The sequence below is a fragment of the Sipha flava genome, unplaced genomic scaffold (genome assembly GCF_003268045.1).
Source record: "Sipha flava isolate LNK unplaced genomic scaffold, YSA_version1 518_pilon_pilon, whole genome shotgun sequence".
NCBI lineage: Eukaryota > Metazoa > Arthropoda > Insecta > Hemiptera > Aphididae > Sipha > Sipha flava.
The window spans coordinates 177649-203502 of record NW_020273467.1 but is presented as its reverse complement, the minus strand read 5'-3'; the positions used below and the strand labels follow the sequence as shown (position 1 = coordinate 203502).

The window sequence follows — 25854 nt, the reverse complement described above, 5'->3', positions numbered from 1 at the left end:
TTGGCTGCTACCGAACTTACCGGTATAACCAACACGCGTTCGATAACCAATTTAATGTTCTCAAATGACTTTCCGTATCGCATGATTTTTTGTAAAAATCCATAATATTTGTGCAGTTATTGTACGAATTGTTCGCTCTTCGGCTTTGGCTCGCTACTTTATTCCAGAAATATTTATTATCTTCGTAATAGTTCATATTTTTTAAAAACTAAATTATTATTTAAAAAATCGTATCAAGAAATGTTAGGACAAATATTATGTTAAAAGAACGAAATTGATTCAGTAGACTTATGGCTTCTGCGGCTTCTTTCTTTTTTGAACTTATTACGAAAATTAAATTATTTGGATTTATTTAAATGCTAAAATTCAAAGTGGACCCGGGCCCATCAGGCCCACCCGCTGGACACGCCCATGGTTGAATATTGGTTTACAAAATATATCATGTAGTATGTAAGTCGCGTTGCGCGTAACTATAACCGTTGAGCTTTATTGAACTTTTTCTAATCGGAGTCATCAATGATTGTCATTTGCTTATTACGAAGGTTATTTTATAATTACACGGATAGTTATCTTAATTGTTCCCCGGTTGGTAATTAATAGACGACCTGACCGATTGTATTCTAAATTACGTCGAACCATACCGTCCGTTTTATGAGTATTTACACGATACGTGGCGGCCAGGTTTTTCTATTGTTTCTGAGGAAAAAAATTATCAGTTTAGTGGAGTCCTTCATGAAACTTACTGACTAATCCCGCTGGATGCTATATATTCTAGTACACGGTTGGTCGAGGAGCAGCCGGATGTTCCGCAAGGGCAAGCGTAACGTCACGTCCGGTCCTATTTCTTCCTATTTTTATAATTTTATTTTTTTATTTCCAGCCCTTTTCCACCGCATTGTACCTACCTACTTAACGAAACCGAGTTATTTTTAATAATTGAAAAACTGTTATTAATAATTACTTATGATTTCACAACATTTCTATCGATCGAAGATATTAATTTTTCATCCGGTTGTGCAAAAGGTTTGTTTTATGAATGATAATATATTGTAGAAATTTGTCTTGAAAATAATTTTAAGTATAAAGAGTAGTAATTGTATAAAGCGAATCAACAAACGTATTTATCTATAATTTATGTGAATGTAATGAAATAAAATTGTGTACCGTCAATAACAAGATATAGGAATATAATGTTTAGACAAAATACTGTAAAACAAATTCAGTCACTATGTTTTTGTATTAAAAAAATCTCCAGATTTATAAGTATACATTAGTCATTAATGGGGCTCGGATTTATATGCATGTATTAAAACAATCAATATATGTAAATATATATGTTATATAAAATTACTTTATATGTGATAATAAAATGAAAATATGGAATATAAAAAAAATTAAAAATCACTTTATAAATAACAAAAAATGAAAAGAAAAAAAAATTACAAATTTGAATTGAAATTATTATGAAATTGAACCTTGATCTTGATAACAATAAGATACCATATACATGTTCAAATTATCAAAGTCATTTTATCTACGGTTTGTTCTAATACAGATTTGTACCGACTATTCGTATAGGAGCGCTCGACTTCAACAGAGGTAATGGATGCAAATTTCATATTTCCACTGTCCAAAGGAGTGGGCTTATTCTATAATATTACTCCATTCAGTCCGCAATGTATCTTTAATTAATTTTAGATAGTTTAAACCAGGATTTTTGTTTAAAACACTGTGCATTTTTTCTTTTATCGCAACTCCCAATGGTCTTTGTTCTTGTTCTATGAATTTTACAGTTTCTTCTATGAGCCCTAAACTGTGAACTTAAGTCATTTTTCTTGTCGAACATATTGAAATATCGATATGGAACATGTATCGACCGTAGATTAAATTCAATAATTGGTACTATTTTGTTTACTTACTTTTGGAAACAGGGGAAATCGTCTGTATTTAATTATTAATAAAGCGTAAATAGTCAAATGGTCGAAATATATAAGAAAAAATTGAATTATAGAGAAATACTTATGTAAAAATTTGTACTTATGGCAAAATATGTAAAAATATGAAAAATAAAATATAGTTAATTTCTTTAGAAATCTCTTGAAACGAATTTATCACTTAACCTAAATTAATTTATCAAGTCACAGTAAAATATGTATTTACATATAAATCCGAGCCCTAGTCATTGACATCTAAGATATTAACGATCAAAACTTAAATCGAAAATCATGACCTTTTCCAAGCGCGTACATTCTTCTGTAGTAATTTTAATAATTTATTCATTGTATTTTAATCACCCTTAATATATTCCATAGTTATTTAGTGAGAAATAAAATATTGGTTTGAATGGTGAGCCTATATTCTTTTATTTCCTATACGTACCCATGTTTTATTACAGAAATAATTAAAAATGAAATATTCTATTAATACGAGTATATTCAAGTTGAAAAATGGTCAAGATTATAGTTTTTATAAATCACTCAATCTAAAGTGTATTAATTGTTTCCGAAATAAATAAAAACGTAAAACATTCTTATCTATAAAAATATTTGTAGTTAACTACAGTTTATGTGTATATTTTAAATAAATTCTATTCAAAAAAAACATTATTTTGTATATTTTAAAATAATTATTATATAATAATAATTATTATATATATTATATAATTTAAAATAATTGGAATCATTTATATATAATTTGTTATAATTTAAAATTCTATGTTAAAATAAAATAAATGACTTATATTATGTTAAAATATAACCAAGTTTTTTTTAATAAATGTACTCAAACTAGGTAAGTATATATTATCTAGTAAAAATTAGTGCAGAATATTGTTAAATAAATAAAATTACTGTTCGTATCTATATGTAAGTATTTTTTTTTTCAATATAGAAAATTTGATGATTTTCATAAATAATACAGATAAAATTTCACGGTTATCAGATTTCTATATGTATATAAACTTTTTAACAGAAGGATCGATTGTATTGTATTGTATTTATCGATTATATACCAATAAAAAAATATTTCATCTAATTGAGTTTAGCAAGTGGTTAAACCAAGTTTGGCTAAACTGTCGGAAGTCGATATAAACAATAGCAAAGTATCAGTAGATTTAAAAAAATAGTAATTTGGGATTATTAAAGTCTCAGATGACACTGTAGCGATAAATACGCTGTCATGATTCAACGACTTCTGCAACATCAATCGACCAGATCGTGATGTGTCAATTTGGTAGACTATTCAGTTAGGAGATGAACCAAGTAAAAATATACAATTGTGTGGTTAAAATGGATGTTATCGAGTAGGCGGAAAAATCGTCGGAGACAAAGAAATTTTACCTGTTAATCTTCCGAGATAGAAGCGCATTATAATCTTTCGCAAGAAAACATTTAGCAACACATTAAGTTTTAAATTCTCTGTTTTGTGGTTTATGCATAATTGAGCCTACACAGAGTATTCAACATTGCAACACGCTCAAATGTGAATAACAATAGATAATGATTTTCTTTTTCGGCTAATTTGATGTTACTTATATAACCGCACGAATGGCTTACGAGTATATCAGACGACTGGCGTAAAATGATTCGCACTTCATATTTAAAACGTTGATATCTTACTACAAAAAACGTGTGTGTGTTAAGTTTTTGAATACACTGTTCCACTGAAGTTTTTATTATCTAATAGATTTTTACTCGCTCGAGTTAAAAATCCTAAAGTAATAATATTTTATTCGATCAATAGTCAAAGAAAATCAATTTTACAGTATTTGAATAATATTTTCAGAAAAAACCTACGACTATAAATGTAAAATTAACGCATATAAATGGAAAATCATCGTTCGATTATTGAGATATTTTGAAATATAATTATATAATTTTTATAAAATGGTCCAACAAATGATTTTTCAGCGACTAGATATTTAAATTATTATTTAAATAATTTAAGTAGCTCATTTCTAAACCTCAAAGTTCCACTTTGAATTATTTTTGTGTATGTAAATTAAACATTATAACAATTTTTCAAACATTGAAAGTTCTTTTTAAGTGTATTTAATTTGCTCACTAATTATGGACTTACATCTAAATGCAGGCAAAAATCATAAATTTATAATATTATCTGTACAAATATTAAAAACGACTGTATTTTGAAAATAATTCTATTCAAATTATGAGTTATTAGATTACTAAGTTTTTTATATGCATTGCTTTCATTTTTTTTTGTTCGAAAATTTAAATAAAAGTGTGAAGACGTTTTCCTAAAATTATAGGTACAATCATATACGCACATATTATAAATACGTTACAGTGTACACTCAGTACAATATACAATTGCTAAATATTTCAACCCTACTTTCTAATAACTTGATTTTCATTATTTTGTATGAATTAACATATGTACACTATTTATGTAAATACTATAATTATGAACATTCAGCACGAATCTTGGTGTGTGACTGTACTTTTAAACCTCACCCAAAATGTATTAAAATAAAAATATCCCATTATTCGTGTAATTATTTAAATCATAACTTATTTGTATCTATGTGGACATTAAACAATGTTATTGTTATTATAGAATGTGTTTCGGAGTAATTTTAAGACAGAACGAATAAAAAATAAAACGTATACAAATCGATAACTGTTTTTCGTGAGCAATGTAGTTCCATCAAATCGCATTCAATAAATCAATCATACCATGGGCATTGATACCAATTATACTATTTAACACACTTATTATAATAATGTCTTTACTTATCAAATTCGTCTACCAAAATATATAACTGTTATCATTGGACTCTTAATAATGGTTCTATGTTCATTTGGTACATGTATAAGTACTCGTGAAATATTATTGGATAAAAAATAGCGAACGTTATACTTTAAAAAATTTACTGGTTACTCGCAGAGATTTATTATGTAGAATCATGTATTTTATTGAACCTATCTAATATATTGTTTATATTAAATATTTTATATAAGAATAGATTTTTCTACAACTGACCGTATAATTCTCAAGGTATACGTGTTGATATGGTGTATTATAGACTATCTCCAAGAAAAACTATTAATCTCGTTTTATTTATTTTTTTTATTTACTTCTCCTGATTACTATTATTTTAACCGTGAAATCGCATTTTACTTCAACAAATATTGGAACGGTATATTATTATTTATTGTTAGAAATATCAAAATTTAAAAATAAATAAATAAAAGTTATTATATTTTGGAAATTTAATTTAATAATGCACTGGACTGTTGATATGGAATTAATATAAAATTTGGTAGTAAATATAAAAGGAAATTTAAGTTTAAAAAATGTTTCACTTGGTATGTAGAACTATGTAAATGTAATCTCACATTGAATAATATTATTATACACATTTGTGATAAATTTTAATTTTTAGTTCATAATAGTTATAAAATATTAAACAAATTTTCAATCTTAAGTCATAAGAATCACTTCAAAACTTTAGACTTGGGGTAGTTACTGTTACTTGCACGTTGAATACCTTATAGTTTATAATTATAATGTATTATACAATTATATATAATTTTTATTTCTACTTTCATTTATATTCATAGAAAATTTAACTACGATTTTAGGTTCAATAATACAACAGAATAATATACATCATAAGAAATGAATTATTCATTAAACCATTACATTTTAAAGATGATCACGACATGGGTTGTCCAACATTTATAATGACGACTATGTGAAAATTATTTTAGAAAATTTAATGTTGAGATATGTACATGTATTAAAGCAATAAATCTGACGGTAGTCGTCACGACTGTTTAACAAGTGGCTCAAAATTGTTGAATGGTTCTTTTATTCATTTTATTAATATGTACGTGTCGTCGAATTAATAATTAAACAATAAATGTATTTTGATTTTATATACCTGTATGTCATTGAGTTTGAGTATCTGAAATGGAAGTTCTCACGATAATGTTTACCTTCAGTATTTTATTTATATGTATCTTTCAATATACATATATACCTATATATATTATACTGATACTTATAGAAATTTAAATTGTCAAATATCAACATAACATCTATAGTGAATTCTTTTAATAAAACTAATTTAAACATATGATATTATGTTAATCAGTATTATTTTGTTATGAATAAACTATAATCTATTTGCTATGATAGTATTATAATTTCGTAAAAAATAATATTCCAATTACTGCTGATTGTGTTTATACCATGTTTACACATACAAGCTGTTATGAATATTAATGCTTTAGCTTAACAATGACAATGTAAAATATAAATATCTTTATCAAACAGTGTAAATTATAAAAACGTTGTAAATGTATATATATTTTTTTTCTTCAAAAAAATCCTTATAAAAGTTTTAAAACCCCATACTATAATATTATGCTAACTCATGAGAAACGTACTTTTTTGAGTTATACACCGTAAGGAGAATCTTACGTGCATCGGTAGCGATTTGTTCGGTTAAATCCGAAACGGATTTCCTGTTACTCCAAATATAACAAACGTACCGATGTATAGTGCTGCCACACTTGAGCTCCTTAGCAACCACCTGTTCCCTATACTTAGACGCCATCTGTACATACTTCCGTTACGGTTGGCGAAAGCAACATTTTCCATCTCATTGTTTTACTCGGGTTTCAAGACCAAAAAAAAAAAACAAAAACGAAAAACAATTTATTGGATTTTATTAGTAACTTATTTCATTTAATTTTCAGTCATTCTTTGTATTTTACCAAATGCCTATGATGACATTTGATACATAATAATCAGTGGCGTAACTACCCAGTAAGTGAGCATTAATATCTGGGTTCAAAAAATATAATTAAAAATCAAAAGATACAGTACCCGTTATTTATTTTTTATTTGATTTGTAGGGGTATATGAATATTACATAATACTAAAATACAATTTTAAATTTGTTTTCTATTATTCAAATAATGACTTAGTCAGCTACATTTGGAGAAATGTAATTTAATTTTTATCGGAGTTAAATACTTACTTTATGCAATTTGACCGAAAAAAGAAATACTATTTCAAAGAGTCTGTTATATAAATCTCATAGACCAACCCAAATCGTTTATAAATCTTATTTAAAATAGCACTTATGGTTTGATATAACATATATTGATGTAACACTATTAATTTCATGATAAGAACTTATTGTAATTAAGATCTATTGGTGTAATATTTCATTGTAAAATCAAAATCAATACGTTTTTAAATTATTTAGGAATCTTTCATTATTTAAAAACGAGCAATTTATTAAAACAAATTCCTCTTACATTATTTGTTTTACTATTAATAAAATTAATAAAATAGTTGTATTTTTATTCTAGCTGTCGTGGACAATCGTTGCTATTTAGAAAATGGTGGTTCGGCAGAAAGCTTCTTTGTTTCCGAAGATGTACCAGTAGGATCTATTATTGGTAAAACCATATTTTTTAGAAATATTTATATTACAATTATATGGCTCAATATGCAATATTGATTATAGGCGTATTGAAGATAAATGGAGATACATCTGAAAATGGAAATATAAATTTATCACTAAAAGAAGTAGATAGTCCTATAACCATCTTACCAGGAACCAAAGAACTTAGTCTAACAAAGCTACTAGACAAAGAAGTATGATTACCAGTTATCATAAATATTACGTTAAATAACTCAATTCTTAACTTGTTGTTACTATAGGGTATTTCTGGACCATCTTCCGTTTATGTAAATATAATCTGTGAGCGGAAACATACAGCCGACCCAGTAAGTGTATTTTTAATTATTTAATTTTATAATGTGTAATTATATTATTTTAAAGAAAATGAATAAAACTTATACCCGTTTTAGAATTTTGCGATTCCCGTAAGCATTCGAGTTACTGACGCTAATGACAACGCACCAATATTTGTAAATGCTCCTTACGTTCTTAACATATCTGAGGTGAATATATTTCGTATTGAATTATTCGTTGATATCGACTTGAAATGATTTTAATTCAAAATTCTTTTCTCCTTAGGTAACTGTTGTAGGAACTAGAGTACTTCAAGGTATTAAGGCTGTCGACGCTGATCAACTTGGTCCATTTTCTACCGTACATTACACCGTACTCCCAGGACCACATTCTGTAAGTCCAATAAAATAATTATTAGTATGGTATAAAAAAAATGATGTATTCATATATTTAGATTATATAGTATTATAATGTACTCGTAGTGTAGTAATGTGTGTGAAATCAATCAGACCAAATTTCAGGGACCTAATTGGGTCCAAACACCTCCATCGAAATGTTTGATACTTCCAACCAAAATATTAATTTAATACTTATCAAAATAATTTTTTATATATTTTAAACCCTCCCCGAAAATAATATAAATACGGCCTTGAATGACTAATAATTTGATGGTTTGTAGTCTATAATTATTGCTGTTGTTTGATACCAAACAGATGTATAGTAATGAATGCGTAATTTATTTCATAATATTTTTAAACACAGCAATTACATCGATTGTATTTTATGCAGCTGATTTTTATAAATGGAAATAAAACAATTCTAGAGGTATGATATATATGTATATATAATAATTGAGCTCCTTGTCGAATATAATGATACTATGAAATAATTTTAATAATAATATGTGCAATGATAGAATAGTTTTTACATAGACACGTAGTTTATTGAAAATATGATACTAACTTAATCCATACGTGTAATTACAGGATTACTTCGTTTTCGTTAATGGCCTCGAAGGAACTCTAGTGTTGAGGAAAGCGTTGGACTATGAAACTCTTTCAAATTTTACAATTGGAATACGCGCACAGGTAATCGTTCAAGTTCTAACGTGTAGAGTTTTATATGAGTATTGTGACCACTGATCGTCAAGTGTACGTTTTATTTTAGGATCAAGGTAATCCACCACAATACACAGATACGGTCATCTATGTTAACATCATTGATGCAGATGATCAAAATCCGAAATTTTACGATGAAAGATATACAGCTACGCTGCACGATAATACTGTTAAAGTAATCATATTTTTGTTAAACCTTTTGGCTGAATATATTATCATACATATTTTCGTTCTGTTATAGGGTACAAAACTTAAAGTATTTCCTAGAGAAATCGCTGCGTACGACCAAGACCTTGGAATCAACGCGAATATATTCTACACTTTAAATCCTGGTGGGTATTGAAATTAGAATTTATTATTTTTTCTTTCGCAATAATATTCATATTTATGGTGACAACATTTAGATACCCAAGACTCTCGATACTTTGAACTGGATAGAGTTTCGGGTAGTGTTACCGTCAAACGTGCCATTCCAGAAGACGATTTGTTACAACCAGCCACTATGGTCATCCGAGTAAGTATTATTATAAAATTTTCTATGAACGTAGTAATCGTGAACATTATTAAAGTCTATTTTTTCTATTACAGGCCACACAGTTTGATAATGCTGATCGTTATGCGTTGGCCACGTTGACTATTAGCCGGCCAGGTACTTCGCTTCGTGAACTTCAGTTCTTACAAGACCACTATCATGCTGGAGTACTGGAAAATGTACCTTTAGATAGTGTCCTATTGACTGTGATTACCAATAAGCCTAAAGACAAGCGGTTGAAATATTGGCTAAGCAATTATACGGATATATTTTTGATTTCAATCAACGGTGATATAATTTTGAAAAAACCGCTGGATTATGAAACAGTAGACAATTATGTATTTTATGCTTTTGCCACCGACAGTTTTATGGTATATAATAAAATTATTAAAATAAAATTATAATAGGCTTATATCCTATTTTAATACTGTTGTATACTACTAAAGGTTCATAACCCGCAATCATTTTATTGTTTTCTTTTCAAGCCTAATTCGTAGTTGATTTATACTATTCCTAACCAAAGGGTAAAATGCATTCATATAATAAATGTTTATGCATTTATAATATAGATAGAGCCGGCGTGAGGGTAAGGCGACTCAGGCGGTCGCCTAGTGTGCCATTTTTAGAGGGGCGCCAAAATTGATTTTCACAATTTTGCACATGTGTCGGTAATATTATTATTATTATTTTTTTTTTTATATAAAACACTTATAACTTTGTATTGAAATATTGATAATTATAATGATCATTTCATTTAACCATGTATTAAAATAATATAAGTACATTTTAAATATATTTACTATAGTTTAGCATAGAAGTTTTTTTCATGTATGCTGCTCTATAAATATAAAAATTCTCGAATATTTGTTATCGTTTAATCGGGATCGCGTCAAGCCATTATAAATCGTGATTAAAAAATTAAACGATAGCAAAATATGTACAAGTTGAGCATATTGTATAATTTTTCCGTATTTCTGTTCACGATCATTTTTTTCTATGTATTACGATATTATATGTTGTATGAAAAAAGGTCAGTTGGCATATTGGCCTGGGACGTCATTTAGCCTTACGCCGGCCCAGAATATAGAGCTATTAAAAATGTAAATTGGTTTGAATACATTATGTATGTTAAAACTGTATAGATAAATAAACAATTATAGTTAAATAAAAACTAATAAATATAATCGAATGAAATTGTGAAATTAATGTATTCATAAAATATGTTATAAAATATATAATATAGATTTCAAAAACTAAATGGTGTTGGGTTAAATTAATTTCTACACATTTAAATATATGAGATTATTCAGTTTTCTGAACTTATGAGTTTGGCTGAGTATAAATGTTAATCATAATATAATTAAAATAATTTATATATTCAAATTTTAATTTAACAAAATTATTACTTGCAAAAATGATAAATATTAAATTAATACAAAAAGCTTAAAAAAAAATTTAAAAATCTTTTTTTTTCACTGTTCGTGTACTTTTTATAATTATAATTTATTAAAATAAATTATTAATAATTGGAATCTAGTATTTTTTAACCTGATTTTGAAACTGAGAGTACTTAAATATTTGATTTTACATACCTGTATAATTTTATATAATACTTATAAAAATAGTCCCTGAATCTAAAATGAAATAACTAATTCTTACCTTCAACTAGTATCTTAGTTATTACCTAAAATTAAAAATAACGGTCAGGTAAAGAAGTTGCATTTAAATCGGACGACCTTATGCTAAATTATTAAAACTTTTATGTTGTTATCATAGTGATATTCATTGCTTTTTATAATTATAAAATGTAAAAATGTATTATTTATTATTAAACGCAAATGCAATAATAATGTTTAAAGATGCAGTAATGTATATTTTTAATGAGATCAATTGATTACTTTTGAGGCGTAGAAATCAATGACAATATATAATGTATAATATATATGAATAATGTATCGTTGTATTTTAAAAGAAAACCAAATTGCTTACATTTATTTATTGTCTAATTTGGTTTAAATATTCATAATCAACCAATATATACTAAACCATTAACCAAAATATGTAATACGCCTACTCGTGTAAGTCAATAAACGGTTGACTAATTTTATAAATTATTACTTAAAAAAAAAAATAGTTCTATTTATAACACTTTTTTAAAAAATAGATTATCGTCAAACATAAAAGATAATGTACCATCATTTCAATTAATACATCTCCCAACTGATGATGTGGTTTATTATACTGATAGACGCAGTTATGTTTGAAACCATTTACGAAGTTCTTTACATTAGTATCCATTATAATCCATTTAGACTTATTGTGAACAGTTATATAATATTGTATTGTTTGTTTACATGTATGATTTGCAGAACACTTCAGCGTACATTAACATCACCGTACTAAATGTTAACGATTGGGATCCGAGATTCCGGTACCCACAATACGAGTTTTTTGTGCCAGATATATCTCTATCTCAATTACTTCCGGGCACGGTGATTGGTAAGGTGGAAGCGGCTGATGGCGATCGTGGAGATCGTGTTAGCTTAGCATTACGAGGCCCGGAATCTAAGTAAATAATAGATCTATAATCATTAAAATAAATAAATAACTTAATACCATTATTCTGTATAATTCATTACTAGGATTACATCACCATTTTGTGAAACCAGTGGTGTCGCCAGAAAAATATTTTAGAGGGGGGTCCAAATTTTTAATTCTTTCCTATTTCAGTACCAACTTTTTTGTTTTAATAAGTCGAGTTTTAGTTTTAAGAGTTTTAATAAATTCGAATATAAAATGTGTTATAATTTCGTTTATTGAAACTGTTAAAATTGTTTAATGATGACATAATATAGCATTATATCTATGTCATAAAATTATTTTATATTTTACAAAACAAGAGACATTTCGAGGGGGGAGGGTTATAACCCGTTAGCCCTCCCCCTCTCCTGGCTACGCTACTGGGCGGAACCATCACGATCCTTTTGTCGTAACGCGTAAAAATAACATTCGTATTTCACAGAATGTTTGCAATTGAAGATTCGGGAGACATCGTTCTGGGCGATCTGTCAGATCTAAACACTTCCACCGCACACTTGGTAGCCGTGGCCACCGACACTGGGATACCTCCGAGACAAGTAGGTCCCCGTGGTTCAATGTCTGTAACACGAGTCTCATGCCGCCCGTCGGTATTATTTTCTAGGCTTCGGTGCCCGTGATCGTACATTTACCTGATACTATTGTCAGGTCTGCCGGCCGGACGTCCGCTAACAGTTACACTCTGTTTGTGATATTCGGAGTTATTTTGAGCGTACTCAGTCTAGTTATAATCGCGCTGATCGTTCACATCCAAAAAAAGTATTTTATTTAAGTAGTTCAATCACAATAGATAACAACGTTGACACCTGTTGTCGTTTGATCGTTGCAGCAAACAACCGAAAATTGGCGCCGCGACGAATTTTGATGTCCGTAACAAGTTCGAAGGTTTTAAGCGCACTAATCCTATTTATGACGAGAAGCGTTTAGTCGGGGTCGGCACTAAAATGCAAAATCCATTGTTCAATCCTAAAGAAGACCTAGCTGATCCGTTGTACACTGCCACGGTTAAAAGTTAGTACCTCTACCTATTATTCTATTGAATCATATCAATAGTTTAATGATAAATAAATATTATTTTCATAAAATCAAAAACATTTTTAACAGTTATGGAACGTTTCATTAATTAGATCTACTTAATTACGAATTACCGTGCGCTATTAATTAATTACTATGCACTGATTATCATATGTTTGACCATTAATTGTTTTCACAATTTTCGTTAACAGCAACGAGAATGTTCCCAGGAACGACCAATGGAAATGGTAGAGCTAAAATGGGCGCAGTACAGCAAACGCTACCTCGGTCTAGGCATAAGTTTCCTGCACCAGCGCCACCACAAATACCCAAGGGTGGTGGCGGGGGTCGATCCCCAGCTGGTTCTTCAACCACTACAACGACAGCTACTCCAAGTCCAGTGAACAGATTTTCTCGAGTGCCTCATTGGCCGACTGAGGCAATTCCTAGACGAGTTAAGAAACTCAGCTGGGATGATCGTAACTCGTGTGCTCACATGACGGTAAGTAAAGTCATATTTAGTGTTTATGGATTTAAAATGTCGCCGAACAACTAGGATTTGTTCATAAGTTTTAAGATTTTTTTTTTTATTACATAATGTTTTTATTTTTACTTAAAACAGCTAAATTTTCTAACGCAAAAATTAATATTTTTTTGTTTAAATAAATGAGAACGAATAACTTTAAAAATAAAATTATCGTTACGTCCTTGAAAGCAAATGTTAGCGCATTTGAGTGATTTCGGTTAACATGTTATTACAAAAAACTTACTTACGTTAATAACTTGTAAGTATATCAGATAAATTAACGAGATTATCAAAGCATATCGTTTGTGCATCTATTATACATAATTGGATCATAATTCCATGTTATAAATTGTTGACTTCCGAAACGCTAATTACAAAGCAATATAGCTATGAATTATTTTGTAAACGAAGACAAATTTATTATTAAAATCAATATAGTTTGACACAATAATGTATTATAAGATATATCTGTTTATAAGAATTAACGTTACTTTTTTTTATTAATAGATTTTTGAATTTCGCGCGAGGGTTTTTGTAGTAGTTATAATATGTTATTTTGATGTGTAACCAGTGGCGGGTCGTGAGATTCACATAAGGTGGTGCACAAATAATTTGAACGATACCTATATAGGCGGGTAAAAAAATATATTAATTTTATTGTAGGTATGGGTAAATATAACATACTTATTAACATATAATTTTCTCAAGTTCTCAAAGCTCTTCGTTACGATAAAATAAATATAAATAGGAAAAAATAACTTTATAAGACATAAACCCAAAATCTTATTTCCACAATTGACGCCATACATAGAATGATAAAAATTAATCCGGTGCGCACATCGATTGTACTCCAAACGACCATGTATTACTAACGGACGTGTCTACGCATGTAACTTTAGTACGACTGACCAGAGCACAACAAACATGTGCTCCGTTTATTAATTTAATCGTTAACAGATACACTTCTCACTACGAAAAATTGTGAAAACTTTATTTTTATCAGATATTCTTGTTAATTACAGACTATGTGTACGACTATAATTTACTATAGGAACCTAACATTTTTTTTATATCATTTTTTTGGATGATTCACGTGCTCCTGTGCACCGTAGCACGAGCCACCACTGTGTGAAACTATATTTTTTTTATTTATAATCTAGTAAAATTTTTCAAAAATATTAATTTATTTTCCCGTCATTTGTTGCTTGAGTTTTAAAAACTTGTTATATTTTCACAGCAATTTATATGTACATTAAACAACACTTGGACCAGAGTATTAGTTAATAATTTGGTATAATGTTAAAAAAAATTGACTGTTTAAAAAATGTTTAAGTTTTAAATTTTTGGGTTCATTTTTAACGCTCCTCGAAAAATAAAAACTATTAATATTCATTAATTTTAATTTATATTAATCGGGTATTAATAATTTCTAAGAAACTATTGAACAGTAGAAGTATTTTTACTTTAATTTTATCCATACATAATGGTAACTATAGAATGTTCATACATTTATTTAAATAATTACTATTTTTTATCTACATAATATTCGTAATCCAAATATTCGTAAATTTATAATGGCAAACGATAACCTTGACCTACGTTCGAAAATATTATTTTTATCTTATAACAGACACGACCTGTCCTATAATTTTCTTTTATTATAGTTGATAACACATATTAATATTCCATTGTTGAAAAATAATGCTATTCTTGGTGGGTGAGTATAAAATAAAAAAATTTCGTTTTATTCATAGTTAAACTCCTTGACCTTGTTACACATATTGTTTACCCGGGTAACGATCAATCTGTTGAACAAACTTGTAAATCTATATATATTTTAACCATAACTTATTATACACACTTATAGTTATTATAGCAGAGGGTTTGGAGTTAATAGAGAAATGTCGAATGTTCTCAAAAAAATTAACATAATTGGTAAAATATCTTTATTCAAATTTCAAATCAATAAATAAATCATAAATTAACCAGTAATGTATAAATTTACGTCGTATAATATAATACAATATGATTAACATAATTTATTTCTTCTTTTTTTTTTTGTACAGCGCGAGATCGACCCAAGTGTCAGTGTAACTCCAGTCGAAGAAACGAGAAGAGAAGACAACTTAACTGTATATTTTTAGAATACCGGTAGTTTGAAATTAAGTTAACGTATATTGTAAATTTAATTAATTTTAAAACATCTTTTTTAATGTCCTAAGTAAAACAACTATGTGATAAGATCAAAATTATAACATAAGAATATTTATTATTTCGTCTATGTTATAAACATTTCATTAAATTTAACTCTTATAAACATATACTATTTGTATAAAAATAAATATGTAGATTTTTTTTATGTACCTAATTTTATTACATTACTCGAATATTTGAGTCTCATATACGGACTGAATCTTATAAAATACGATATCTACTATGTTTAATGTTTCAATCATATAAAATTGCTGTTCATTAAAAAAGAAAAACACATTTTAGATCTCCGAATTTTTATTTTTTTTATCCTATTCTATTAATGTATATTTTAATTTATATGAAATCGTAAATCGTATTGCGTAAGTTTTGTAGATTTATATATGCGTATGAGTAATTGACAAGAAAACTAAGAGTTGTTTTCGACTATTGTGTATATCTATTACGGATGGATCTTAAATTAATAAAATTCAACTTTTTATTAGTTTTTTGTTTGAAGTTTTGTTTATAGTAACTGACGAAAACACGATTAGTAACCACTTTAAAGCATAAAGTACTTTGTAGAAACTATAAATTTTCTATTGAAATTCCAAATGGTATACATACATGCAACTTTTATTGTAGTATTATTATTTGCAAACAAAACACAATTGGTTATAGTCTAGTAGTACTATTAGTAGTATTCAAATGCAAAATATATAAATTCCTGTTTAAAACTTAGATTACATACATTATATTGTTGCAATAATAAATGAGACTATGATAAACTATTGTAAACTTTGAACTTATACATATAACGAAGAATCATTTCCTATGTATGAATCTGTATTGAACTAGATTATGAAAACGGTTTTAATAATAAGTAATTAAAACCGTTTAAAAATTATATTTTATGTAACTTCCTAAATACCGACCTAAATTGCGTATTATTTTAATAATTTGATTATTTTTTTCTTTAGAAATATAATTTTCTTTTTAATGTATAGTTTTAATAATGGATTCAACACGATTTAGCACTCAAACGATTGACGTCTGTTTAAAGTTGGATACCTATATAAGTCACAGTATCGCGTGACCGGGTGTATAATATCGAATAAATTGTTTGAGTACCTACCTACTAAACTTTCTAGAATTCACAATGCTCAAGTATTAAACTTTTATTTTGAAAAAATAAATAGCAATTTTTTTAAATAAACCTTATGCTTAAGGTACCTTAATATAATAGTGACGAACGTTTTTAATAACAATTCAAATTGGTATAATATTTGTGCACATATAATACAATCGCGTTGTTCAACGTATATTGATGTTTATATTTATGGTACTTTGTACTACCTACCTATTATTTTTTTTTCATTTTTCCACTCACAATAGCATGAGGTATACCTATCTAAAACGTAACCTACAATTTATACGTTTAGTATATACGTAAAATATAACACACGAACCAAATAATCAATGTGTGAACACGAACGGTTTTTATAAATCTGAATAGAGAAACTATACATTGCAGTTTAAGTAAAATCATAAATAAAACCTTAATTCTTATCGTTCGAACCATAAATTAAATATAGGTACAAATAGATATATTTAAACTTTGAAATATGTAACATTGTTGTGTACCGATACTGTAAAATGCCTGCATTTCGTTTGGTTATTTAAAACTGTATCCGAAATCATTTGGTAACCAAAATATTGCGAACGCGGGGTGCAAATAACATTTAAACTGAAGTTAAAGAAACAAATTAGGAAGTGTAGAATATAACAACGGTATATACGGTCAACATTGAAATCACTTGTATCCTTTGTACTGTTTCATAACATTTGAAAATGAGCATTGAGCCATATAAATAAGTGTACGCATACTTTTACTCGTAGGCATTTTCTTATAATAATATTTTTTTTAATTAATGTTTTGTATAAATACTCAATCGTATCTAGTATAAGAGTATATACAATGCGCGTTCACTGTTCAGTTTAGGAAAAAAGATTATAGTAATGAACATTTATCTTTATAAGTCTTGGGTATATGTGTAATACATACCAAATTTTTTTTTATTTTTTATTACAGGCGCATTCGATTTTTCACTATTCATACTATTGCGCAAGATTACCGCATAGCGCAATTTTACTAACCCATTTATTTGTTCTGAAAATCGATGTAGAAAAGTAACCTTATTCGGTAATAAAGAACATTTGCAATCGTTTTAAAATAACCCAGAACTAAATTATCATTTTCTCAAAAACATTTTTCTATTAGAATTCGATTAGAATACATTTTTTTTACATCAGGCTAAACAGCTAAGGAAACTTTTAAATACTTTAATCGATGGGCTAAACTCGTAAGCGGAAAAATAATTTGCTCATTGATATTATTAACTGAGTTTTGCTTCCCTAACCAAGACTTAGATCAACTATTTATAAGTTTCACAGGTTAGGTGCTACATTGTTTTTATTATTATTTATTTATTTATTTATTTTTTGAAAAAGGATTTTTAATTATTTTCAAAATTAAGATAAATCATTTACCTAAATGCCACAGTTAATAATTTTTCAATTGAATCGTTTTAATGTATATCCAATTTGTGATGACACGTTGTATTAGAAAGTTTTTGAGTCTGAAATTTCAAACCAGGAAAATTACTTGAAATGAAAATCAAAATAAAACATTAATAATTAAATAATTGTAATAATTTGACAGTTTTAAACACGAAATTATTCGTTTCAGTATTTCCCTGGTTCATGAACGAAACAATTAAAAAGTTAAATAAACTTAACTCATGAAAGTCCTTCGTCTTTAGTTAGGACCAGGCACGCAACCAGACATATTTCTATAAGGGGGCCAAGATTTTTTGGCCCCTTTCTGTAGTTGTGTTTATCAAATGTGCGTTCGATATCCGTGTTTGGAATTCCTAGTTTACAATCTATTAATACACGTACTATTGTCTTATCTCAAATTATCAAGTGATGAATATTTATAAAACAGAATCTTAGAATTTAATTTTTGTTAAACGATCGTTAATTATATGGAATGGGCGCATGTAAACTCCGCCACAAGTACCTTTTTTTTACTGTAAACTCCACCAGAAAAATAAAACAAGTATAATTGGGTTCATGTTAACTCCGCCATTAAAAAAAAAATCAGGTAAAATTGAGTAAATGTAAACTCCGCCAGTGAAGAAAATCGAGTAGTAGTATAAAATTAATATGATATATTATTAAAAGTAATACGTAATAAGTAATAATAAGTGAACATTATTATTATAATATTATATAATATCATACCTCCATTTTATTTCACCAGACGCATATTTTATATTTTGGTTGTATTTGTAGTTGTTAAATAAAACCAATAAATTGCCTCGTTGACCAGTAATTAATTTTATATTAGTACTTTTTTGCGACATATTTCGTTCAATATAAAATATACATGGAGACATGCAGACTACGAATGATTATGTTTGTCAAAGTATACTTTACGTGTACCTTACCTACTGCTGATATCATCATTGAAAATATTAATTTCAGATAATATGAAGATAAATGTATTAATAAATGAATCAATGTGGATATATCCACCTTGAAATGAATCAAACCATGACAATAATTTTATCAATTTCGACATACATCATCGCAATAGATGTCAACGTATTTGAGGTGAGAAGGCACGTGACAATGTGAGCACTGAGCAGGTAAACAAAAAAAAAAAAAAAAACTGACGAAGTTTACATTAGACCTTTTATTATATTTTTATCTTAACCGATATTCTAGCGGAGTTTACAATCGCCCAAATGGAAATACATTCAGGATTTAGCCGGTTTGGGACAACTAAACACCATAATATTTAAAAATCAAAATTAAGGGAGCCAGTTCGCGGCCACTGATTTTTCTTAAGGGGCAGGCCCCCTGAGGCCCCCTCTCCTTGACGACGTGCCTGGTTAGGACATTCGATTGCGTATATTTAATCGATTCGAAAGCTGACGGGTTTTCTTTGAAAACATTTTACCGCAAGTTGTTGCAACAACGATTGCAACGTCCTATGCTTCGATTATATGTAGTGCGGACACGGTAAATTCTTATTGGTTTTGCTGGTAGCACTGGTTCTCTTATCCGTTCGGTGTTATCAATTGGTTTTCGTGCAGTTGGTCGTCGGTTAAACCGACGACAGACGGACGGACGTAATGAAGTAGAATTCAAAGTTCTGCTGGCTGCTTAGATTAGTCATTCGTTTCGCGTTCTTCTCCGTCGTCGTTCGTCTGTCGTTCTTTGGTCCGTCTTAACTCTAATTTATATTTAACAACGTTCGCCATGGTGAAGAAGTTACTGGAACTCACTTCTGTGCTTGCCAAGTCCACATTGGCTTCCAACCGCCATTGTAAGTTTAACAATAATTACAGTTCTATAAAATCAAATCCGACGTCCATCTGCTGTTGATCATTATTTCGTACATGAATGCTCTATTCTGCTATGCTACACTTCTAGTGTTGTACCCATTTCATAAAATCGGTGCTACATACTATAAAGTCCGCTCTCGTATACAGTTGTAAAATGTCTATTCTTTGTTTGTGGACAACAGCCAAAACTAATTTAGTTTTTATTCGTGTAAAAACTAATTTTTTCCATAATATAATAAACTTTAATACAATTTATTATATCATGATTTTTCCTGTCTGGTTATATAAATATTACAAACCTAATCAATACACTACATATTAATTATCTGTTTTCAGTTTTATTAGTTTAGAACTCGGTTAATTTTTAATCAATTGGTTATATTTTTATGCTTTGTAAATTAATGATTTGGTAACTAGAACAAATCTATGTATCTCATAGTCCTTTGCAGGACCGGCCCAAGGTATAGGCGAGCTAGACACCTGCCTAAAGCGGCACTTTAGTAGAGGCAGCATTTTTAAAATTGACTCGAACATTTTTTTAGTTCTATTTGTGTTTTATGAGAAAAATATTTAAATGAATTCATTTGTGAAAATCACTTACCTATATAATAAAATAATATTGTCTATAGTTATTATCTCGATTATTATATTACTATATATTACGGTCTACGCTGGGCGTTTTCCATTATTCAAAAAATATAAATGACCACATATCCGATAATCGCGGTAGTGATGGGTTTTGAGTAATAGTTATAGAAATCATTTTTAAGTCTTTTTATATATAATTTTATCCATAAAATGAAAAATTAAAAAAAATTTTAAGTAGATATGTCATAAAAAATAGGGGAACGGGTTAAGTTAAAATAAGAACTCAATTTTTTTGTTTGAGGCGGCAAAATTTGATTTTGCCTAGTGTACTATTTTTGCTTGAGCCGTCCCTAGTCCTTTGTTATATTGCATTTATAAAAGTTTTAAAGTTTGTACATATTAAAATTATATTCTTTATACTTTTCCATTTTAATGCGATTTAAAGGATGTTGATTTTATTTATATTCAGTGATATTATATATTTTAATTTTTTCATTTATAGACATTTTTACTCTAATGGAATATATTTATTTTTTCTTATTTTTTGTGGTTTTAAATATATTAACATTCTTACACCAACAGTTTATGGAAATAGTAATATTTTTAAATAATTTTTTTTGGTTCTAATGCCTCAAAATGTTTCTTTTAATTATTAAAAATATTATATTTAAGAAATAAAAAAAATGCATTAAATATATTTTGATAGATATAAAATAAGTTGCTTACTATTTAGTAATTAGTAATCTTATAAAAATAAATAAATACATATTAAAGTATTTTGATCCATTGCTTTATTAAATAAAGATAAACTCGTATAATTCAAGCATAAAATACATTAATGATTATTAAATAAAAGAATGTTAACATTCACCTTATATTTTACATACTTAAGTAATACTATTTGAGTAATATTATAAATTAATAGTTTTATCTTTTTTAAAATATTTTTTTTTTCTGATAAGATTTATAGATACAAATAGTTCCGGAACTAAATTATGTAATTAATATAATAATAGCTTGGAAGACTAATGTATTACTTGGGACAACCCAGAAGTTATAGTATCAGCTTATTAAATTATGCAATTTGAAGTGTTACTCAAAATAGGTCAATAAATTCATATTTGATTATGATAATAGTTAATATTGGTAAATACTTGAAATATATTGGAATATAATTTTGTTTACTTAGCTAATTTTCAAGTCTTATGATTTGAGCATTTAAATAATTTAAATAACTACATTTTATTAACTTCAATTTTCTTTAATTTGCTACAACATATTTATTATTAATAACAAATTACTTTCCATTGTAATTCAATTTTTTTAATTTTCTCTAACAATAAATATTGTCAGTGTATGATCAATACTTTTTATGTTAAAAAAGTTAAATGTTCAGGAAAGACTAAGATATATTAATAAAATACAATTTTATTAATAATTTTTTTTTTTAATCAAGATAATAATCATTTTTTCTTTCAGATATTTAGTATATCTTAGTGTATTATTATTATATTATTAATAATATTTTACTAATTACATTTTAAAATTTAAGGCATTTTGCTTATCTGAACATTTGAATTACATATTTTATAGATTAGTGTTTCCTGGTATTTAACTTTTTTGAGATACAAGGTATTGATTGCCCACCGACGATGTACTATTTATTATTTTTTATTTATTGTGTTATATTTAATTGATTTAAATATAATAGATTTTTAAAAATTGTTTTTTTATTTATTTTTTCTAATGTTTCAGATGCGACTTCAGCAAGAATTGTTGCTAAAAATCCAGTTGTTGAAATGGATGGAGATGAAATGACTAGAATTATATGGGAAAAAATAAAAGAAACCTTAATATTTCCTTATATCAAAGTTTGTTGTACTATTTTTATTTTTTTTTTTGTTTTTTTATTTTTAATTCATTTGAATTTATAGCTTGATTGCTTATATTATGATCTTGGTCTGCCTCATAGAGACGCAACTGATGATCAAGTAACTATTGATGCCGCTGAAGCTACTTTGAAATATAATGTAGGCATTAAATGTGCAACAATAACACCAGATGAAGCTCGTGTTAAAGGTATACTAACGTCTAAAGTTAAAATATTTTATTCTACCATTATTTCAATGTGTTCATTTTGCAGAATTTAAATTGAAAAAAATGTGGCTTAGTCCTAATGGTACAATACGTAATATTCTTGGTGGAACAGTGTTCAGAGAACCAATCATATGCAAAAATATTCCTAGATTAGTACCTGGTTGGACTAAACCTATTGTTATTGGCAGACATGCTCACGGTGATCAATACAAAGCAACTGATTGCTTAATAAACAGGCCTGGCCAAGTATGTAACTTTAACTGTTATCCAAAAATAATATTTAATTAATGTACTTAATTATTTATTTATTAGTTGGAGTTGGTTTTTACTGATCTTAAAGGTCAAGTGGAGAAGCTTAAAGTGTTTGATTTCAAATCATCTGGTATTGCATTGGCCATGTATAACTTAGATGACTCAATTGCTTCATTTGCTCATTCCAGTTTTCAGGTTTGTATATATATATATATATATATATATATTTATACATGATTATTAAATTAACATAATTAACAAAACAACATTGTTATTTTTATTATGAAATTTGTATTAAAAGGTTGCTTTGTCAAAAAAATGGCCTCTTTATTTGTCCACAAAAAATACTATACTTAAGAAGTATGATGGAAGATTTAAAGATATATTTCAAGAAATATATGAAGCGTTAGTAAAGTCAAAATGATCTATTGGTTTTGAATAAAATTATTTAAAAATATATTATGTATATTTTTTAGAAACTATAAATCTCAATTTGAAGCTGCTAATATTTGGTATGAACATCGTTTGATTGATGACATGGTAGCGCAGGCTTTAAAAGGAGATGGTGGTTTTGTTTGGTCTTGTAAAAATTATGATGGTGACGTCCAGTCTGATATTATTGCTCAAGGATATGGTTAGTGAATTTTATTTTATTGATAGTTTATTTTTAATTAGTTAATTGTTCAATTATTTAGGTTCTTTGGGTCTTATGACATCAGTTCTTGTATGTCCTGATGGTAAGACAATAGAATCAGAAGCTGCCCATGGAACAGTTACTAGACATTACAGGTAATAAAATATATTATAATTTTAGATACATATATATTTACTCTTATTTTAACGTAAGACAACACCAAGAAGGAAAACAGACATCAACAAATCCAATTGCTTCAATATATGCTTGGACTCGAGGTCTTAATCACAGGGCAAAGCTTGATAATACTCCTGAACTTGTCAAGTACGTTAAATTAACATTAGCTATTTTTGTTTGGTAACTTATCAATCTGGTTTTATAGATTTTGTAATACACTTGAAGAAGCATGTATAGAAAGTGTTAATGCTGGAAATATGACTAAAGATCTTGCTGCCTGTATTCATGGCTTAAAAAATGTGAAAGAAGGAATGTACTTGAACACAAACGATTATTTAGATAGCGTAAAAGAGCATTTGGACAAAAAATTGAAACAGTAAGAATTTATTGTGAGACAATACAATTTAATGTGTAACCTTGTAAAGTATTAATGACATTTAGGAGTGTTTTAATTTAAAACATTAATTATTGTCGGATAATTTTTTTTTATAAATTGGATTTAAAAGAATTCTTTTTTTGCACCAATTTTTATTCTAATTCTTCTATAATTTGTCATAGTTAGCCATGTTAGTTATGTAATTGTATGATTTATAGTTTGGTGTATCTAGTTTAATTCCACCTAGAAAAAGACATTTTTTACAATTTATATAAAATGTTTAAATAAATTAAACCATGTCATAATTATATATACATTTATAATTTATTTATTATAATAGTTTATTATAAGACGGTTTACGAGGTTTCTTGTATAAAATCAATTTATTGTAATAATGATTTAAAATAATTGATTGCCTTGTTATATTTTAATAAATGTGTTAATTTTATTTAAATAGAAATTCAGAAATTGAACATGCTTAAAGAGTGAATTTTTTCCCTTGCTTATGCTTAAATATTTTTTCTACTTTTTTTTAAAATAACTTTTCTAACCTTATGATTTATTCCTGTGTATAGGGATACAAAAAGACTGTTTGCAACAATTGGTGCAGTTTGACAAGTCTTTGACCCTTAGCTGCAATTACAGTTGTTCCATTTTATATTTATTAATTTTTTATAATATGTGTATGTTTGAATAAGATAACAATTGTGTTTTTTTAATAACAGCACGTACTATTATAATTGTTAAATTCACTAATTTTGTGGCTTAATTTGACATTATAATCAATATAATTTTGCATTTTTTTCATAGACGTAAATATTATGATTTCCTGTAATTATTTCTTTGTACAATTTAGTAGATGTTAACAAGTTATAACTGAGAAATTTGGATAATATCTGATATTTTATTTTAATTCCATTATAATTAATGTGATAGGTTTACATTCTATAATTATAATTTTGTATTACTTATATTTTCTATTATATATTTGAATAAAATGTTTCATTAGGTAATCATAATCCATAAAAGTCAAAATATATTATTTGACTAAGCTCATGCCTAAGCTGCACTTAGAATATCATACATCCAACTATGCAATACCATAGTTTTATTTCTTGGATACTTTCTAAAAAATGAATGCTTAATTATGATGTTGATATGTATTTTTAATATTAGTCATTGTTATTCATAAATTTGTTGCTATTTTATAACATTATGTTCTCAAAAGTCTTTGATACGGGTTATTTTAGTTTTTTTTTAAAAAAAAAACTAGTTGTGTTCATTTATTCTTATGCTCAAATTTAATAAATAGTACTATTGTAAATGATAAATGGTATTGTGCTAGATTACACTATACTTATTTTTTGTATTCTATAAATCTTTGTATGGAGTTATCCAATAAATGTTATATTTTTTTTATAAATTATATAGTTCGTTATCCTATAAGTACAGAATGTTAATGTTATGAATATTAACAAACTGTAAAAGCTATTTTTGTTAAAATTACATATTATTTTTATATTGTTGAGATTTCCTTTTGCATGCATATGAAATATTGTAGAATTGTGAAGATCGTTATTTTATTCAAATATATGTTTATTT

General features: G+C 27.3%; 2 protein-coding genes across 3 annotated transcripts in view; both read left to right on the top strand.

The window, feature by feature from the left end:
• The window catches only part of LOC112690692 (protocadherin Fat 4), a 38785-nt gene extending 22991 nt beyond the window's left edge, over positions 1-15794 (top strand). For both annotated transcript variants that reach the window (XM_025564757.1, XM_025564756.1), the window contains exons 3-18: positions 7347-7436; positions 7505-7635; positions 7702-7767; positions 7852-7944; positions 8021-8128; positions 8722-8823; positions 8903-9028; positions 9095-9185; positions 9258-9367; positions 9442-9756; positions 11755-11954; positions 12408-12522; positions 12588-12742; positions 12813-12994; positions 13210-13499; positions 15590-15794. In XM_025564757.1, coding sequence (XP_025420542.1) covers positions 7347-7436; positions 7505-7635; positions 7702-7767; positions 7852-7944; positions 8021-8128; positions 8722-8823; positions 8903-9028; positions 9095-9185; positions 9258-9367; positions 9442-9756; positions 11755-11954; positions 12408-12522; positions 12588-12742; positions 12813-12994; positions 13210-13499; positions 15590-15667 — 2252 coding nt within the window. In that variant the 3' untranslated portion in view covers positions 15668-15794. The remainder of the gene's footprint in view (positions 1-7346; positions 7437-7504; positions 7636-7701; positions 7768-7851; positions 7945-8020; positions 8129-8721; positions 8824-8902; positions 9029-9094; positions 9186-9257; positions 9368-9441; positions 9757-11754; positions 11955-12407; positions 12523-12587; positions 12743-12812; positions 12995-13209; positions 13500-15589) is intronic.
• A 4083-nt stretch (positions 15795-19877) lies between these two features.
• On the top strand, positions 19878-25621 carry LOC112690694 (isocitrate dehydrogenase [NADP], mitochondrial-like). Its single transcript, XM_025564758.1, has 11 exons — positions 19878-20109; positions 22472-22587; positions 22651-22795; positions 22860-23059; positions 23126-23260; positions 23367-23470; positions 23542-23699; positions 23761-23854; positions 23913-24023; positions 24082-24252; positions 24828-25621. The coding sequence occupies exons 1-11, from the start codon at positions 20043-20045 to the stop codon at positions 24865-24867; spliced, it is 1341 nt and encodes a 446-aa protein (XP_025420543.1). The 5' UTR covers positions 19878-20042; the 3' UTR covers positions 24868-25621.
• The last annotated feature ends 233 nt before the right edge of the window (positions 25622-25854 follow it).

Coding starts and splice junctions, on each gene's coding strand:
- LOC112690694 (XM_025564758.1), top strand. CDS start 20,043: ATGGTGAAGAAGTTACTGGAACTCACTTCTGTGCTTGCCAAGTCCACA. Junction 22,588..22,650: donor TAATATTTCCTTATATCAAA/GTTTGTTGTACT, acceptor TTGAATTTATAG/CTTGATTGCTTATATTATGA. Junction 23,471..23,541: donor TTTCAAGAAATATATGAAGC/GTTAGTAAAGTC, acceptor TATATTTTTTAG/AAACTATAAATCTCAATTTG.